The following is a 17,592-nucleotide window of genomic DNA, read 5'->3' as shown; positions in this document are numbered from 1 at the left end:
CAGCAGTCCAGCTTTTATTTCCATATAAGCCGATAGATCCAATTCTCTATTGGTGAATATTTCCATTTTCCCTCCTTTAAACCAAACCAACATGCTACACACACAAAAAGCAACACCCTTCTACAAACACTTTGAGTATCAAAGGTTTTAATCAAATAAAATAAATTAAGATCCTGTCTAGTTCAAGCTATGTGACAGGTATACAAAGCAACTGCTTCTTTTTAGATGAAGATCTGCATGTGGACCTGGTTACTGAGGCTCTCATGGAGTCACCTGAAGCTTGTCTTATGCTGTAGTTTTACTTTTCGTATGTTAAAATTTGTTCCAAGAAAATTTCAATACCAATGCTCCCCAAAAAAATGTAAAGAAGAATAAATGAAGCACAGAAATAAATATTTTGAATATTCATGGTGAAGTAACATACTTAACAACTATACTTATGAATGATCTCCATTTAGTGGAGAATAATCACCAAAAGTCCCCAAAATATATTTCTATACATTATGACAAGTTTGACATTAAAGCAGAATAAACCAGCATTTTTTCCTTATATTTAGTAGCTTTAGTCATGGCTCACACTGGGACAAACCTGGGAAGTGCAGGTTGCAGTTTGAGGTTTTACACAGCTCAACAGATGCCTCAGTGGGTGGGTGGTGCTTTTCTGTGGGGCTGGACTGAGCTCTGGTGCCCTGGCACAAGGCGAAGCAGCCCAAGGTGTTAAGGCATGTCCCCTCCAAGCCCAGGTGTCACTGCCTCAGGAGCTCCCTCTGGCTCCTCACTCCTCTTGATGGAACGAATGCTAGGACACAGCTCAGAGCACAGCTGACAGGTGAAGGAGTTTTGGTACAGAACATAATGACCCAAACATTTTTAAAGTATCCTAAATATTAGGGTAGAACTTTCCCAGGTCATTGTTATGAAGAATGTTGCTACAAATCTTGAATTTGGAAGAAACTGGGTTTTTCTCCTGCCTTGTAGGAGAGTGAGCTGTGACTCACTCCTGCATTCTGTTATGCAAGGGCAGCAAACCTGACTGACAGGCAGGTGAATTAAGGCTCAGCATGTGTTAAGACAGGAAAATTGAGTTGAAGTGTTTTATGCTAACAAATGCCTTCAGGTTACTTTTGTTTAACCACAGTTCATGCTTTTACTCTCAAGATGACAAACTCCAGCTCAAGGGCTAGTTGCTGGTTTTCACTAGTCATGTTTTTCCAGGGAATGAATCAGACTAATTGCTTCATTTAAATCATCCAGCATTTCCTGCAGCTTCTGCAGGCTGGGGTGGACATTCTCCTCCATCCATTCCTCTATAGCACACTTGTGGAAAACTGGCTCCATGGCTGCTTGCAGGTCTTGCACCACAGCATTCCACTTGGAGAAGAGCCTGAGCAGAAGTGAGAAGAAGAAACAATGACATTTGCAGGTGAGCTCTGCCTCAGGGGAGGGTTGGCTTACTGGCCTTTGGAAGGGAGTACTGTCCTTAAAACCACTTTACAGGAAAAGAAGCTTCTATTACAAGAGCCCAAATGACTTAATTTTGTTCAGATGGCAAAAGCTTGATGCTGTTTCTCTTTAAGTTCCATTAATCTTGGCACTTTCCTCATGCCAAGACTTTTAAAGTACCAAAAAGTGAGCTCAGAAAAACACACATTTTAAGTGTAACTGAAACCCACTGTGAGACTTGTTGGGAATTTAATTCTGGGTTTTATCAGAAGGAGTAGATGAGGTTGGATATTCACCTTATCACAGGAAAAAAAAAAACAACAAAAAAGAAAATAAGTATAAATGAACCTTTTAGCATGAATTGGCAAAAAGTCTAGGACAAGTTCTGAAAAGCCCATGCCGACAGGGAGCAGGGGCAGGGCCTGGCTTTAGTCCAAGCCCTGCCTGCAGTCTGGCCCAGGGTGAGCTCCTACACCAAGGCCAACCACTGCTCAAGGTGCAGCAGGGCTGAGGCTTTTGTACTTGTTCTCAAAGTACTTGAGATCAATTCTGTACTTTTCTCAAAGAATTCATTCAACAGAAGGCAAAGATAAAATTAGAATCATAGAATGGTTTGTGTTGGAAGGGAACTGTGAAGATCATCTAGTTCCAACCCAAACATGTTGCATAAAAACATGTTATGGATACTCTGTCTGACTCCCACTGATGTTTCTGAGATAATTACAGAAAGAGGAAAGGCTCACAGCTCTCTGTACCCGAGTGCCCAGAATATATCAGATTTTATTTCCCCTGTAGTGCAAAACAAGTGCTGTTACCTGACTGCATCTGGCTGGAGGTGGTGCACTACGATAGGATGAATAATCTTCTTTTTCCTGTGGTAGGGGCTGAACCAGCCTGTGGCATACCTGAAAATGGATGTTGGTGGGAGCAGTGATGAAACAGCAGCAGCATCTGTTTGTCACTGCCAGGGAGGCTTTAGCTGAACTCTGCACAGAAATGCTGCTTAAGGAGTAAGTTTATTTCAGTCTATAGATCTTTGGAATTACCTTGTGAAAGTGTTCCTGGCAGATGATCACCTGATATCTGCTGCAGTGGAAGTTTTATTTCAAGTTCCTTTCTTTTTTAACTACAGCATTCAAATTTTTCATTTTAACTTTAAACAGCAGTAAAATGTAATTAAGGAAAGAACTATATGCTTCAAATAAGGCAGCATACATTATTTAGGAACTTTGCTAAAATATTTTAAATTTTGATGTAAATATTATTTTCTGCTGAGGTGTCAGTGACACCTGAAATGCAGAGCTTGATATTTAAATCACTTTTCTGGAGTTTTGCCCCACTCTGAGATGACACAGCTCCAACACTGCTGCAGCCAGGCAGAGAATCAACAGAAACCTCATTACCTGTTCCTTTCGAGAAGTTCATCCACTGATGACTTGAGGTGGAAACTAATTTCTGTCACAAGGGTGAGGATATTGCTCCCAGGAAAGGTCCCCAGACTTGGGCTGTCCAAAGAGGATCTGTTAGATTCTGAACTTACCACACAAGCACCTGAATTCTGCAGCTGGAATGTTACCTCATGAAAGTATCAATTTCCAGGTTAGGCATTCCCAGGAGGATTTCCACATTTTCTTTCATCTTTTCAGAATAGCCACCTGGCAGAAGACAGTGGAAATGAGTAAAGGAGCCTAAGGAACCAAAATGTTCACACAAGAGGGGTTTTCTGGAGTATTCTGCCTTGGCTTAGTAGTTCCCCTTTGGTGAAGAATTTTTGAAAAGGTGAAATGGAAATAAAAGAAGGAAAAAACACTGGTGGGTGGGAGGAGGAGCGCAGTGTCTTTGACACAGCTGTCTTGTGCAAGGTGAGCACTTCCTAGCTCTGAGCTTTCTGTTCAGGGTGCTGAATATTTCTAGTGCCTTAATTAAAAATCAGTGGATTGTGGGAGTTTATTTGAAAATAAGAAAAATATTGTTTGTAACTGCAAGAAAGAAAGCAGAAACTACAGGAGGTATTTTACCAGACAGTGTCCTCCCTAGATCCATTTTAAGAAAAACAATTACTTAAAACAACTTTTACACATGAGCATGTTCTAAATTAAACTAAATTATGCTAATTTATATATCACTATTGTTTTAAGTAAGTTTGAAAAGCAATTCTGCATCTTAAATTTATTTTTTAATATAACCATGAAGTTTTTGACCATTTGTGTGTAAGATCACAATAAATGAAGAGGATACAATGGCTATTTTTAAACACTTAAGCCAAGAGGCTTCTCTGCTCCCATACTGCAAATTATAATTTATTCATAATTCAGGCCATCATCAATTCAGCAAACCATCTCAAAATATAACAAGCCTGTTCTAATATTAGGGGAAGATCACTCCTGTGCTAGGCATTATCTGAGAGAGAATAAAGTTGTCATTGTACCATTCTTTATTGTCTGCAGACACACGGCCAGAGATGGAATTGCCACAGGGAGAAGCTCACACAAAACAGAGAAATGATCATACCTACATAAGAAAACATCCATTAATTACACATTTTACTGTTAGAGCAGACTAAACAAGTGGGAAGTTTTAATATTTTAATCACTACAATTCAAAGAGCTTTAGAAACATCCGTTTCTGCCTCAGAGAACAGATCACTTTTCTCTGAAATGTGAAGTATTCCTCTTTTACTAGTAAAAACAGATGAAAACCAAATTCTCTTCTCAAGGCAAATTAGGGTCAGAAATTGGACATCAGCTCTCTGGTATTCCCTACTCCTGACTGCATAAAAATGTTTTACTCCTTCATAACTTTAATAAATTCTTGTCTCATGTGATTTCATAGTTTTTGAGTTCCCATCAGACATTCAGATTGACACACCATGCACGAACTACAGTGTCTATGAGCAGTTCAAGGTGGCACAAAATCCATTCAAGCCTTCCAACCCAGCCTGCTGCTGGTGGTGTCCCCAAAGCCATCGCTCCTGCTGGTTAGAGCTCTACAGCTACCTGAAACTGAAATCCACCTTCACAGTCGGGGGGTGAGGCCCAGCAGCGACAGACAGGAAGAAGTGCAGGGTGGCAATGTTCCCTTCTGAACCCCCAGCTTCCCTGTACCTCCTGGGGAGCTTTTGGGTGGAAGTTTGCTCATCTGTGACCCCTGGAAGCACACAAAGGCTGCTCCTCACCTCTGCCAGCCGGTCAGTGCGATACCTTCCAGGACATCAGCAGGGCTCCTCCTGGCCACCTGCAGCCACTCCAGCTGGTTCCTGAGGTGGTGCCCAATCAGGGTTAGAGACTGATTCACTCCTGTGGCTCCCTTGAAGGCACTTGCCAACCACACCTTGGAGAAGCCACACCTGCGGTACTTCTCTATGAGCTGCACTGCAGGGACACAAAGGGCACACACAGGATGAGCTTTCTGCAGTTCCAGCCCCTGCAATGCTGCAGTGAAGGGAAACACAGCTCCAGATCCAACAGGCTGCTGAGCCTTTGGAGCATCAGCAAGGATGGGGGGTTTGACACCCTCTCTGAGCAGCCTTTTGAGTGGCTGTCCTCCTGTTTTCATGTGTGGGTAACTGTACTCCACTCCCTTGTCTTGCTACCACGCTAAGAGCTGTGAGATTGTAACAAGCATGCACAACATCTGACAGCTGATTGTTCTTGCAACAAAGGAATATTTGCATGAATGTTAGATGCCTGGCAGCAGCCTTAGGAGCTTCCCTCTGAATTCTATAGATGCATGAAGCCCTGAAGCTTCTTTTGCAGAGCTGTTCAGTACAGAGTTATGTGCTGCTACTGGTGTTAATACAAGGAGAATTAATGTAACAGTGCTTGTGGAAAACCTCTGAATCTCCTATCAGTGATTCCAAAGCTCTGCTGAAAAGAATTAAGCAGCCTACAATGCAAAGCACTCATAAGGGAAACATAAATAGAAAAAGAAAATAAGTAATAGCAACTATGATGTGAAATCAAACAAGGGTGTCTTTATGCTATTAAGGCAATAAAAAACAATTCAATAAAACGGAATGTTTTGGTGTCCAGCTAAGGTAGGTTTCAATGACAGAATTTTGCTTTGGCTATTTTGTTTCTACACAGCTCAGCAGAGAAGTACAAACCTTTGCCCCCAATGTTGATGTCTGTTGCATAGTCCCAGATCATGAGCTGCACCAGCTGTGGGACCCCGGACTCTGAAAGGAACAGAGCTCTTCTAAATCACGGAGAACAGCTGCTTAAATGAGAACTCAGCACAGGTTACTACAGCTAAGGCTTGTCACTTACAGCTGAAGTGCCCCTGGGCATTTTCAGCCTGGTCAGGATTTGGCACATGCCCAGGGCCACTGTCCTCAGGCATGGTGAAACCATTAATCTGAAGGAGCAGTGACAATTTATCAGAGACCCCAGTCACCCCAAGCCCACTTCTTTTAGCTCCTTGCATCTCTGTTACCAGCTGGATTCCGCTGGCAGAGCCACAAGAGGAGATTTAGCTAGATTCAAATGTAACATTTACCCTTTCATTTACAGTGCCTGGGCTGTGTTTGCACAAAACATAGCTTTTCAAGTAAAACTAAAGATACAAATTTAGCTTTAACTAATTTTAAAATCAACTCCTCAGCTAGTTTTAAACATGTGAAACTGACCCCTAGAGAAACTGCAGTAAATTGTGCAGAAATTCAGTATTTTAGCTCCACCACATTTTAATTTGTATATTCTGTTATTATGGCAGTAGAGTGCACTTAGAGTGCTGTAAGGTCTAGTGGAAACTCCAAGGGTCCCACCTGCATTTTTTGGGATGATTTCCCACTATGAAAGCCTTGAATAGGTCAGTCACTGTTGGATGAGCTGCACAGTTCTTCCTGGCACCATTAAATCTGTTTACAGCAGCCATGTAAGGTGGCTCTGAAAATGCTGGAACTCCATCTGTGCTCAGACCACTCCAATTTTAGCAGTGCTTTGATATTTTTCCACAAACAAGACTTGTGATGTCAAGGTCTTGGAGCTACCCCACAATTCAGTACCAAAGTCCTCACAATTTGCACTGTGATCACAAAGATGCTCACAGGGATGCAGTTTCTCTGTGTGAGTTTGCACCACTTGGGATCAGCTGCTGCAAAGGGCAGCAATGAACATCAGAAGGTGGTGAGAGGCACAGAGATTTAGACTTGGACCACAGATGTTAATAGGTTTTTGTTTTGTTTTAATGTTGTGTTTTAATGTTGGTTGTTGTTTTAATGTCTAAGGAAAGTAGAACTGATGGCAGCCACTGCAGGGTGTGCATTTTGTGATTGAAAACTAAAGTGTTCAGACTGGCCCACACTCACACAGGGCCTCTGTGGCAGCCAAGGACTGAGTGCTTCCATTCTCTAGTCAAACAAACCACACCTCAACTCTTGCCAGATTTGTTGTTTTCATTACATTCAGCTGCCAACCAATCTGTTTTATCTGTGCAAACCTCACCCCGTGGCTGGTCACACACCTGCCAGTGTTTCCTCACTTATCCCCCTGAGCATGTCGTCCCACACGATGGGTGTCACCGTGGGGTAAGACCAGGCCAAACAAGTGGCAACTGCTTTTATGTGGGATAAGCACAGCTTCTCTGGAGTGTTGTTTTGCTGCTGCAGCCACTGCTTTGATTCCTCTCCTTGGCCAAGGTAGTAGACCTGAAACACCAAGCAAATCATCCTGACTTCTTGTACAGAAATAAAGTGACGTAGACAATATTCAAAACCCTTCTCCAGATGTGGCCCACTGAGTGGACACATTCCAAAGCACCTCCCAGTGCTGAAGACACTGCAAGCACTTCCATCAGTCTGCAGGAGACTGTGGCCATGAATACATGCATCACCTGAGGGAATTTTGCTATAGAAACTAAAATATCTATATGCCATATTTGCCTTTGGAGTGTTTGTCCTTGGAAGCAGCTCTCACCACATTTATTCACTTCAAATCCAGCAATCCATCAGGACCTGAGGTAGGTAAAATGAGGTTCCTGTCTTGGGGGAGATCATCCAAATGTGAGTGGGGCCATGTCCAAGGGTGGCCCAGGATACTTGAGCCCATGCAGAGAGTGAATTAAAATTTGCTGGTTTAGAGCAGGTTTTTTTTTTTTATTCTATATAAATAGTATCTTGCTTTAACAGCAAATAACAGCTCCTGTCTAGCCTTCCCACCAGTTTCAACACAACAGGATACCAAATGCTAAACTAATATCAGTACAGTCAAGTGGTCATAATGAATTCCAGGGATCTTTGTGCCATCAGGATGGTTTTAAGAAACTATGAGAAAGAGAAGCTTGAGTCTTCTCAAGGAGACAAACTACCAAGGTAAAAAACCCAACACTTCCAACCACAGGAGGGTTTACTTTGAGTAATTTGCCCAGAACAATGAGCCAATATCTTACACCAAACTTACAGGATTCCTAATGAACAGCTCTAACTGATATCTCACTACAAACACTCACTTGACCTAACCCCAAAATCTGTTAGTTTTAAGAAGCTGCTTTCAATACTTTGATATTACACTCATATCTATGGAAATGGCAACCTGTGCTACAGGAATAATTTATTGGCAAAAAGACTTTTATACACTGGCTTGTGTGGTGTTCTCTGTCCCCAAAATCCCACCCAAACAAGGCCTGGGCACCACTGAAATGCAGAAGCCTCAGCCCTTGCTGTCATTCCTCAAAAGAAAAGAAACATTCCCAGCTCAAGAGAAGTCCCACCTCATCACATCCGATGTGAAACCACTGCAGGTTCTCGTGCAGGGCCATGACCTGGTCAATCATGGCTTTGACCAGTGCCAGTGACTCCTCCTTGTGCGGGTTCAGGGCGTTGGGCATCTCCTTCACCTCCCGCAGATGGGCAAACTCCCTGTGCTTCAGCACAAACTGCAAGGGAAAGGGGAGCTCAGGGGCAGCTGCCACACCAGGGGACAGCAGCGTCCCCAAGGCTCTGAGGGCAGGTGTCCTGCTAAACCTGGGGTTTGGCCTGGCTGAGCCCCAGGGACAGGCTGGGGGCTCAGCTGCTGCTCCACGCTGCTGGGGGGTCTCTGACCATGAAGCACCTCACAGGGTGGGTGAAGGAAACAGGGAGGTCACTGCAGTGTGACCCTGATGTCAAATCCTGCAGCTGGCAGAGCTGGATAACCAGAGCACTGGGACTTGGATTGGAAAATTCCAGCAGAGAATCCCAGAATGGGTCAGGCTGGAAGGCAGCACAGTAGCTCATCTGGTCCCACCTCCCTGCTCCAGCAGGGCCAGGGTTGTGTCCAGAGGGCTCTGGAATATCCCTAGTGAGGAAGACTCCACACCCTCTCTGGACAACTTGCTCAGGGCCTGGTCACTGCACATGGAAGAAGTTCTGCCTCATGTTCAGGTGGAACTTCCTGAAGTTCCAGTGCTCCAGATATCACCAGGGCTGAGCAGAGGGGCAGGATCACTCCCTGCCCAGCTTCCAATGCTCTTCCTACTGCACCCCCAGATGCCACCAGCCTTGCTGCCCGCCGGGCACTGCTGGCTCAGCACACCCCCTCTCAGCCAGCCCAGCACGCCCAGCTCACCTCCATGTGCCCGAAGCTCTGCACCAGCGGCACCACGTCCAGGCCCTGCGCCCGCGCCCAGCCCAGCAGCGCCTGGAGCTCCTCAGGGCTGTGAGAGAGCGACCGTCAGTGCCCGCTGGGCACGGCCCGGGGCGCCTGCGGGCACCCAGAGCTGCCTGAGGGTACGTGCTGCTACCTGTAGGCGTGGGGGGCCTGCAGCACCTCCAACGGCCCCGTGTACGGGAAGGTGTCCTCATACTCCAGCAGCAGCCCCGTGGCACCCAGGGAGCGGAGCAGCGGCAGCAGCTGAGGGAGGGAGGGAGGGAGAGGGGGACACTGGGGATGCAGCTGGGCTGTGAGCAGTGCCACCACCCTGTGCCCTGTCACCTGCAGCAGGTGTATCCCTCACCTGGGCCCAGTACATCCCTCATCTGAGCCCAATACATCTTTCACCTGTGCCAGGGACATTCTTCACCCATACCAGGTACACCCCTCACCTGAGCCCAACACATCCCTTACTTGTGCCAGATACGTCCCTCACCTACACCAGGCACATCCCTCACCTCTCTCAGATGCACCCCTCACCTGCCCCAGGCACATCCCTCATCTCCCTCAGGTTCACCCCTCACCTCTCTCAGTCTCATCCCTCATCTCCCTCAGGTTCACCCCTCACCTCTCTCAGTCTCATCCCTCATCTCCCTCAGGCTCACCCCTCACCTGCTCCAGGCACATCCCTCACCTCCCTCAGACTCACCCCTCACCTCTCTCAGGTGCACCCCTCACCTGCTCCAGACACATCCCTCACCTCCCTCAGCTTCACCCCTCACCTGCTCCAGGTACTGCGCGCGCGGCGCGGCGCCCTTCAGGTCCAGGTGCACCAGGCGCCGCCACATGCTCTGGTCTCGATTGCTTTGGCCTGTTGCCGTGGCGTCCCTGCACACCCCGCCCGGCCGCACGCCCCTGTCCCTGCCCCGCTGTCCCGGCGCTGCCCGCCCGCGCCCTGCTGTCCCGGTGTCCCGTTGTCCCCTTGTCCCCCTGTCCCTCTGTCCCGGTGCGCCCCTCCCGGCTCTGCGCTGGATCCTTCCACTCGCTCTCGCAGCCGAGCGCGTTCCCCAGTCAGGCAGGCCGGCAGGCCAGGGCGAGGCGCGCCGAGCGCATCGCTCGAGGCGGAGGAGGCGCGATGGCTCCGCAGCGGAGGGCGCTGCCCCGCGGCCCCGAGAGCGCCGGGCCGGGGCCGGGCCGCGGAGCCCGCCGGCACAGCAGGTACCAGCGCGGGGCCCTGGCCGTCACCTCCTGCTCGCTGTCCCGGGGGCGGTGGCGCCCAGGCCCGGCGGCACTGCGGCTCCCGGGGGTGCCCTGGTGGGGAGGCGATCGCGCAGCGCCGGGCCCGGGAGCGGGAGGGATCCGTGTGTTTGTAACGCGTGTGGTGTGCTCCAACCCGGGCATCCCGCGGGTGAGGGCCCGGGCGGGATCCGTGTGTTTGTAACGCGTGTGTTCTGCTCCGAACCGGGCATCCCGCGGGTGAGGCCCGGGCGGGATCCGTGTGTTTGTAACGCGTGTGTTCTGCTCCGAACCGGGCATTCTGCGGGTGAGGGCCCGGGAGGGATCCGTGTGTTTGTAACGCGTGTGGTGTGCTCCAACCCGGGCATTCTGCGGGGTGAGGGCCCGGGAGGGATCCGTGTGTTTGTAACGCGTGTGTTCTGCTCCGAACCGGGGTCCCGCGGGCCCGGGGCTCTCCGGTATCGGCCAGGGCCGTCCCTCCCCGCTCACGGGGCCCGTTCTGTGCTCTCTCGGCAGCTCCAGGAAGGGCAGATTCCAGCAGGATCCCCGAGGAAAGTGGCTGAAAGCAGCGATCCTCCTCCTCCTCTCCGCCGCGGCCGGCGGCGGCCTCGTGGTCTGGAGCCGCCTCCGCGGCCAGGATGAGATCCCTGAGGGTGGAATCCCGGCAGAGGGGGTTCCCGAGGGTGGAATCCCCTCGGATGGGCTCACCGAGGTGCTGGCACATCGCAGTGACACCCTGCAGCAGCGGTTCGTGGAGGTGCCCTGCTCGGAGGACTACGAGAGCCACAGGCGCTTTGCAGGTACCGGGCAGGGCTGGCCGCAGCGCTGGCCGCGCTCGCAGGGCAGGACCAGCTTGGCCGCTGCCTGGGCACCAAACTTGGGCTGCAGAACTGCCGTGTTTGCAGCAAACTCCTGGTCACTGTCTTTTGCCTAAAGCCCCAAATGTTCGTGGTCCTCGGGCCAGCCCAGAAATTGACTCTGAGAGGTTTGTTTCCCTTCTGAAACTGCTTTGCAGGGGCTCTATGAAATAAACCTTCTGCTAAGTCTGTTTCTGGTTTGTTTCCATACTCTCTTGATTCTTGGGTGAGTTTGCTGCTGCTCAGGACCATACAGGGTATGGAGTGGCACTGATGCAGGACACTGACTGTGCCACCAGCGTCTGGTGACTGCACAAGTGCCAACTTTTGACACATATTCTGAGATCTGTGTCTGCCATTGGCTTTGGGGGTATGCCTGCAAAGCACTTCTCTGTCTTTGTGTCTTTCTGCTGAACCTGTTTTCTGTCAAATGTTTATCTGTTCCCCCTGGCACTTATTTCTTTGAAGTGTTGAGGTTAGTTCTTCAAGAGACTTGGAAGATTTTAATCTTCTCTGACAAAGAGCAGTGAGAGTCTGACTTGCAGCTTCCATGAATGAGCAGTGCTGATGTTCTCTTTCAGATTTGCAAAGTGTGTTGTGGTGAACATTTTTAGTTGGTACAGCTGCCAGAGAGCAGCTCTGCCCTTGGTTTTTGTCAGTATGTCTGGCTGTGCGTTGACTGATAAGCTGTTGAATTTAAAAAAACCAACTTCTGAGTTAGTTTTTAGCTAAATTGGTGATTGCATCTGCCTCATGATGTGGCTGAGAAAACGCTGACACGAAGCTGGAGGCTGGAAAAAACTGCTGTGAGCTGAGGAAGAACAAAGGTGATCAAAGGGCTGGAGAACCCATCCTATAAGGAAAACCTCAGGGAGCTGGGTCTCCTTTCCCTGGAGAAGGCTCAGGGAGAACACACTGCAGTATTCCAGTGCTTAAAGGGAAGCTACAGAGGACAGAAGCTCTGCCCTTGTAAGGAGCTGCACAGAGAAGACAAGGCACAGTGGGTGCAGGTTGCATTGGGCAAGGCTTCATCTTGATATAAAAAAAATTTACAGAGAGAACAACCTGCCCAGGGGTGCTGTGCAGCCCCTCTGACTGAGGGTTTCCAGGCTGTGACTGAGCACTGTGCTAGATAATCTTATCCAGGCTCTCTGGACCACAAAAAGCTGAACCAGATGATCTTTGGAGGTCCTTTCCCAGGCTCTTCTGTGATTCTGCAATTTTTAACTTTTTCCTGTGCTTGTTGTGATATAAAGTATTTGACAAATTGCAGCCCCATGTTCTTCAGGTGGCTGGTCCTGGTGCTGTTGGTCAAAAAGACTTTTAACATAAAAGAAAATGTTATGTGGAATCTGAGGTCCCATAGTTTTTCCTCAGTGCTGCTACTGTAGCATCTTTTTTTTGAGGATTCATCCCAAATGTTTTTTAGGCCAAGACAACTGATGTCAGGAAGCTACCAAGAAAAAAACTGTCTTGGTAAGGTAATTATTTTTGACATGAGAACACATGTTCTGTGTTAACTTTTCATAGTTACTATAAGGGGAAACTGCTGCTGGGTGAATTTGTGTAGTGCAAGGCCAGAGAAAACTGCAGCTGCTGATTTGGTTATAACTGAACTGGTGCTCAAAGTCTCTGGATTCTGCTACTGCAGTGTTTGCTTACTAAAATAACCCCCCAAACCAACAAAACTTTACTTTTCCCTTCCCAGGTTTGCAAGAACAATTTTTTGAGCTTGTTTGAGGCTGGTGGTCTGGGCCATCCCACCAGTTATGCGTCCCGCGGGCCCGGGGCTCTCCGGTATCGGCCAGGGCCGTCCCTCCCCGCTCACGGGGCCCGTTCTGTGCTCTCTCGGCAGCTCCAGGAAGGGCAGATTCCAGCAGGATCCCCGAGGAAAGTGGCTGAAAGCAGCGATCCTCCTCCTCCTCTCCGCCGCGGCCGGCGGCGGCCTCGTGGTCTGGAGCCGCCTCCGCGGCCAGGATGAGATCCCTGAGGGTGGAATCCCCGCAGAGGGGGTTCCCGAGGGTGGAATCCCCTCGGATGGGCTCACCGAGGTGCTGGCACATCGCAGTGACACCCTGCAGCAGCGGTTCGTGGAGGTGCCCTGCTCGGAGGACTACGAGAGCCACAGGCGCTTTGCAGGTACCGGGCAGGGCTGGCCGCAGCGCTGGCCGCGCTCGCAGGGCAGGACCAGCTTGGCCGCTGCCTGGGCACCAAACTTGGGCTGCAGAACTGCCGTGTTTGCAGCAAACTCCTGGTCACTGTCTTTTGCCTAAAGCCCCAAATGTTCGTGGCCCTCGGGCCAGCCCAGAAATTGACTCTGAGAGGTTTGTTTCCATTCTGAAACTGCTTTGCAAGGGCTCTATGAATTAAACCTTCTGCTAAGTCTGTTTCTGGTTTGTTTCCATACTCTCTTGATTCTTGGGTGAGCAAGAACAATTTTTTGAGCTTGTGGTCTGGGCCATCCCACCAGTTATGCTTTTCATTGTTTTCTTTCTATTCTTTTTTCATCCTATTCTTTTCACTGTAAGGAAGGCAGGAACTTGAAGCACATCTCTCCAGGAACAGGAATGAAGGTGTTCTTTAATTTTGGGGTGTCTGGGGAGCAGCAGCAAGTGCTGACTGCACGGTGAGGTCTCACCTCTTGGCTTTGTATGGGGATAATTGACTCACCTTTCTAATTAGGTGTTTGGTCTTGCTGCTTAAGTTCTGTGATTTATTTAGGTTTTTGTTTTTGGTTTTTTTTAAAAATTATTTTATTTTATCTGTGTTGTGACCATGCTTTTGAGGATCCAACTCTTAACTGGTTAATTAAAGCTGAGCTGTGATAATTTTCCCACGAGAGGGTGGTGATGAGCTGTGGAGGAGTTTTTGTGTGTCCCATTCCCCACAGCAGAGCTAGGCAGAAAATGTGGATTATGGATCAGCTCAGCAGCTTTAGGCACTTGGAAATAGGTTTCTGTCACTCAATAGCTCTTCATTCTCAGTCTTTAGCCTGGTTTGGCACCCTCAGCTGCAGGCTCTGTGTCAGGAGGAGGCACATTCCTGTCACCACTCAGTGTCTGATGCTCAGCTGTGAAGTTTCCACAGCTAAAATGAGCTTTTTATTTATGCACCTGTCCCTGCTTCCAGCTGAACTTGGTGCAGCTGAGCTTCCAGTTTGCTTCAAGTGATTTGGTAGCTGGTGTCAGAGCAGGATTTATTCCCTTAGCACTGCCTGCCTGTAAATATACTTCATACCAAATAAAATTTGCTATTTTTTCAGAGGCCAAGCACTTAACTTATTCTATTTGCAGAAGATGGGTGTTATGAGCACAGTCTCACCTGCACTCTAAACTCTGGGGGCAGATCTTGACCATTTCTGCTCTTATGAGACACGGCTAACTGCTTAAACCTGCTGTGGCCACTGTGTGTGGTGAAATCTTATTTCTGCTGTGTGTTGACATTTTGTGTCAGTGCACAAAGCATCCCTGGGCACTGCCGGGGGGACAGAGTTAAAGGCACTGCCCAGGAGCCAGATTTAAGGTGCTTTTCCAGAGACAAGGCCAGGGATGTGGAAAGGTCTAACCCAGCCTGCTGTGGGGATGGCAGCTGTGAATCCCTGCCTTGGAGAGGGATTGTTCCTGCCCAGGGCAGGAGGAATGAGATGACTTCCAAAGTCTCTTCCAACCAAACTGTTCTATCATCCTGTGCCTCAGGGGAAAATCTTACCAGAGCTTTTTTCCTCCTGTGAATCCTCTCTGGCTCAGCACAGAGTGGTTCTTGGTTAAATACCACTAAGCAGGAACACAGCTGCAGTTTGGGCACTTGGTCCCTTGTGTTACATTCTGGTTTTTGTGCTGAATGGGAGCAGGGGCCAGTGGCAGTGTTCTACATATTTACTTGTTTTACATATTTACATATTTTACTTGTGTTTTACATATTTTGGTATGTTCCTCCTTTACCTTGATTTACCTGGTAGCCAGAGCTGATGGTGCCTTATCAGATAAAGGACCAGATCAGATAAAGGTTTTCAAATCATACCATTTTTTCCTCCCCTTTTTTTACAAGTACAAAATTTTGCTATATAGCACCCACTTTTTACAATTTCTCTGGACACCATAACAATATTAAAAAAACCAAGCAAGAACAATTAATATCTCAGCAAGCACAGACAATTCTGCTACTACAGGCTGAGCTGGAAGCTCTCTTTTGCAAAAGGGGAGTTGCACCCATTAATTCTTTCAGAATATAAATTTTAATGAAAATTAAGAGCAAAATGGTATACCAGGTTACCTTATGCCATACTTCTCAAAAAAAGCAATATTTTTTCTAGAGAAACTCAGTGAACCAAGTTCATCTTGAGTTAGTGGTAGCTGAGGAAATACAACTTTGAAAATCACTTTATTCTGAGTACCTCGAGAGGAACTGAAATAAAGGGTAATAACTGAGATAAAGAGATGGTTTTGTGTCTGCTGGGCACAAATTTGTGGAAGCTACCAGGTACTTGCATTACTAATCTGAATTTCTCCTGAGATTCTGCAGGTATGGCTTTGACTCTTCCTTGCCATGGTCTCTGAGACAGAGAGGACACTTTTCTTAGTGCTGAAATAATTTTCAAACAGACTGTTCTGATTTTTCCTGAGCATTCACCCAGTGTTTGTGCTGCACTGTTGGTACCTGACTGACTTTATGCTGGACTACATTCTTCTGTTTGTTGCAGTTTTTTCTCCATTTGGGAAAGCTTGTGCTGTTGCTTTCAGAGCACCTCCTGTTTCCAGTTCTCTGTCAGAGACCCCAGGCATGTAACAATTGTCTGAGGTAACCCTGTGGTTTTGCCAAGCCTGGATATTTGCAGCTGGAAAAGGAACAGATCTTGTCTGAATTCAGAAATCTTTGCTGAATGTTGTAGAAAGGAAGCTCTCAGTAGTCAGGTTTGCCCTGGAGTATTGAATTTCTCCTTTGAGTTTACTCTTCTCTACTTGAAAATCAGCTTTCCCTTGCAGCCCACCTGAGACATAGCTGGTGTATATCCAGTAATAGGAAATGGAAATTCCTGCAAAATTCCTGGCAAAACTTCTCCCATCAGCCTGCTCATTGTTATGAGTTGCCTTTTGATGAGAGCACACTGATGCTTTTGTCCTCCATGGGTGAATTGATGGATTTCTTTCCAGGAATTTTGTGTTCTGATGAATAAATAACTCTTGAAGTGACACTCCAGGAGCAGCACTGAGTGTGTTGGCAGTGTCAGTAACCACACTCAGCCCCTCTCTCCTGGGGCTTTACATCTGTAAATGGATCTTTCTCAGAAAAGTGCCAAATGTAACATCCCAAGGTCTCTGGTGGCTCAGAACTGATTTTATTTCTTCTTCTTGCCTGAAGATTGTTGTCAACCAGACTTATAAGAACTTTCATATATTCTTCACCTGGAGCTCCTGCTGCTGACTTGTTATTCCCAGGAGCTTTTAAAATTTAATGTTAGATTTCTTAGCAGTGAATTTTAGGAGATTTTTTAAATCTTATATATCCAAGCTGTGTGCTTCAAGAGTGACTTCAAGAGAGGCTTTTGTGCAAAGTCTCATTTACAAACCTGCCCTTCAGGTGGCTGAAGTGGTTTCAATGGGTTCTTTTCCTCCTCTTTGTGTTGCAGGTTGCACTCCTAGGAAGTGTGGAAGAGGTGTGACAGATGCTGTAATCACAAGGGAAGAAGCTGAAAGAATTCGTAGGTAATTCTTCTTTTAGCTCCAACTTTTAAAAGCACTGATTTTAATGACATTGTGCCAATCTGAGGGGTAGGATGGATGAGCAGGATGGGTTAGCCTGATCAAAACATGAAATTTTTGTTACTAAAGCCATTTTCCATTTTTACTGTAGTGGGGGCAGTTCTTTCACACAGAATCTGCCTGGCTCTGAGGGGCATGAGCACTTCACAGAAAGAAAGCAAAATGAATTAAATAAGTTTGAAAGGATTTTCACTTGGCCTCCATTTGGCCTTTAAAAGCAGAACAAAACAATGTGAGCCTTCTTGCAGCTGTGTCTCTGTCTGGGTAATCACAGCAGCAGTCCTCTGTGAAGGGATTGGTTTGAGGGTATTTTTGGGATTTGTGGAAGGGAGCTGCAAGCTCAGAAATGTTCTGCAACACAAATACTTCGTTTTCATGACAGGCTGGAAGGCTCAGTTTCCAAGAAATGGGAGCTGCTGTTAAAACTCATTTGAATTATACCTGAAGCATCAAATCCCACTCTGCGGGGAGTTACGTGTTGTAAATAAGGACATTAAAGACAAAGTAATCAAACTCCAGTTCTCATCTGAGATTATTGTTTTGCCTGCAGAATAGCAGAGAGGGGACTGTCCTTGGGAGGATCTGATGGAGGGGTGAGCAGTGTCCTGTTATTTTCTACATTCTTTTACTGCCAAGGCAAGATTATAAATGCATTTTTTGGGGCTGAGGTGAGGAGATGGAGATTTTTTCCGTCTGTTCAGACTTGGAAAAGAATTGATTTGGAAAGTT

General features: G+C 47.4%; 2 protein-coding genes across 5 annotated transcripts in view; one reads left to right on the top strand and one right to left on the bottom strand.

The window, feature by feature from the left end:
* Positions 1–135: 135 nt before the first annotated feature.
* Positions 136–9,926, bottom strand: HEXD (hexosaminidase D). 3 transcript variants are annotated; one of them, XM_041459448.1, is made up of 12 exons: positions 9,794–9,926; positions 9,163–9,272; positions 8,988–9,075; positions 8,152–8,316; positions 6,907–7,090; positions 5,549–5,620; positions 4,619–4,814; positions 3,872–3,954; positions 3,020–3,098; positions 2,847–2,948; positions 2,259–2,348; positions 136–1,384 (listed from the first exon to the last, which is right to left on the bottom strand). In XM_041459448.1, exons 1-12 carry the CDS (start codon positions 9,857–9,859, stop codon positions 1,198–1,200), a joined length of 1,422 nt encoding a protein of 473 aa, XP_041315382.1. In that variant the 5' UTR covers positions 9,860–9,926; the 3' UTR covers positions 136–1,197. The 3 variants fall into 3 exon arrangements, with proteins under 3 accessions (XP_041315382.1, XP_041315383.1, XP_041315384.1); XM_041459449.1 differs by lacking the exon at positions 2,847–2,948; XM_041459450.1 differs by lacking the exons at positions 8,988–9,075; positions 9,163–9,272 and having other exon boundaries at positions 9,794–9,921.
* A 181-nt stretch (positions 9,927–10,107) lies between these two features.
* The window catches only part of OGFOD3 (2-oxoglutarate and iron dependent oxygenase domain containing 3), a 32,673-nt gene continuing 25,188 nt past the window's right edge, over positions 10,108–17,592 (top strand). The window contains exons 1-4 of one of the 2 annotated variants that reach the window (XM_041459452.1): positions 10,108–10,229; positions 10,764–11,047; positions 16,731–16,806; positions 17,414–17,456. In XM_041459452.1, the coding sequence (XP_041315386.1) occupies positions 10,147–10,229; positions 10,764–11,047; positions 16,731–16,806; positions 17,414–17,456 (486 nt within the window). In that variant the 5' untranslated portion in view covers positions 10,108–10,146. Of the gene's footprint in view, positions 10,230–10,763; positions 11,048–16,730; positions 16,807–17,413; positions 17,532–17,592 lie in introns of both variants that reach the window. The other variant, XM_041459451.1, reaches the window with a different exon arrangement.

The sequence above is a fragment of the Pyrgilauda ruficollis genome, unplaced genomic scaffold (assembly GCF_017590135.1).
Source record: "Pyrgilauda ruficollis isolate IOZ18807 unplaced genomic scaffold, ASM1759013v1 scaffold136, whole genome shotgun sequence".
Taxonomy (NCBI): Eukaryota; Metazoa; Chordata; class Aves; order Passeriformes; family Passeridae; genus Pyrgilauda; species Pyrgilauda ruficollis.
Note: the sequence above shows the minus strand (reverse complement) of the source record. Positions and strands in the feature narration are given on the sequence as shown.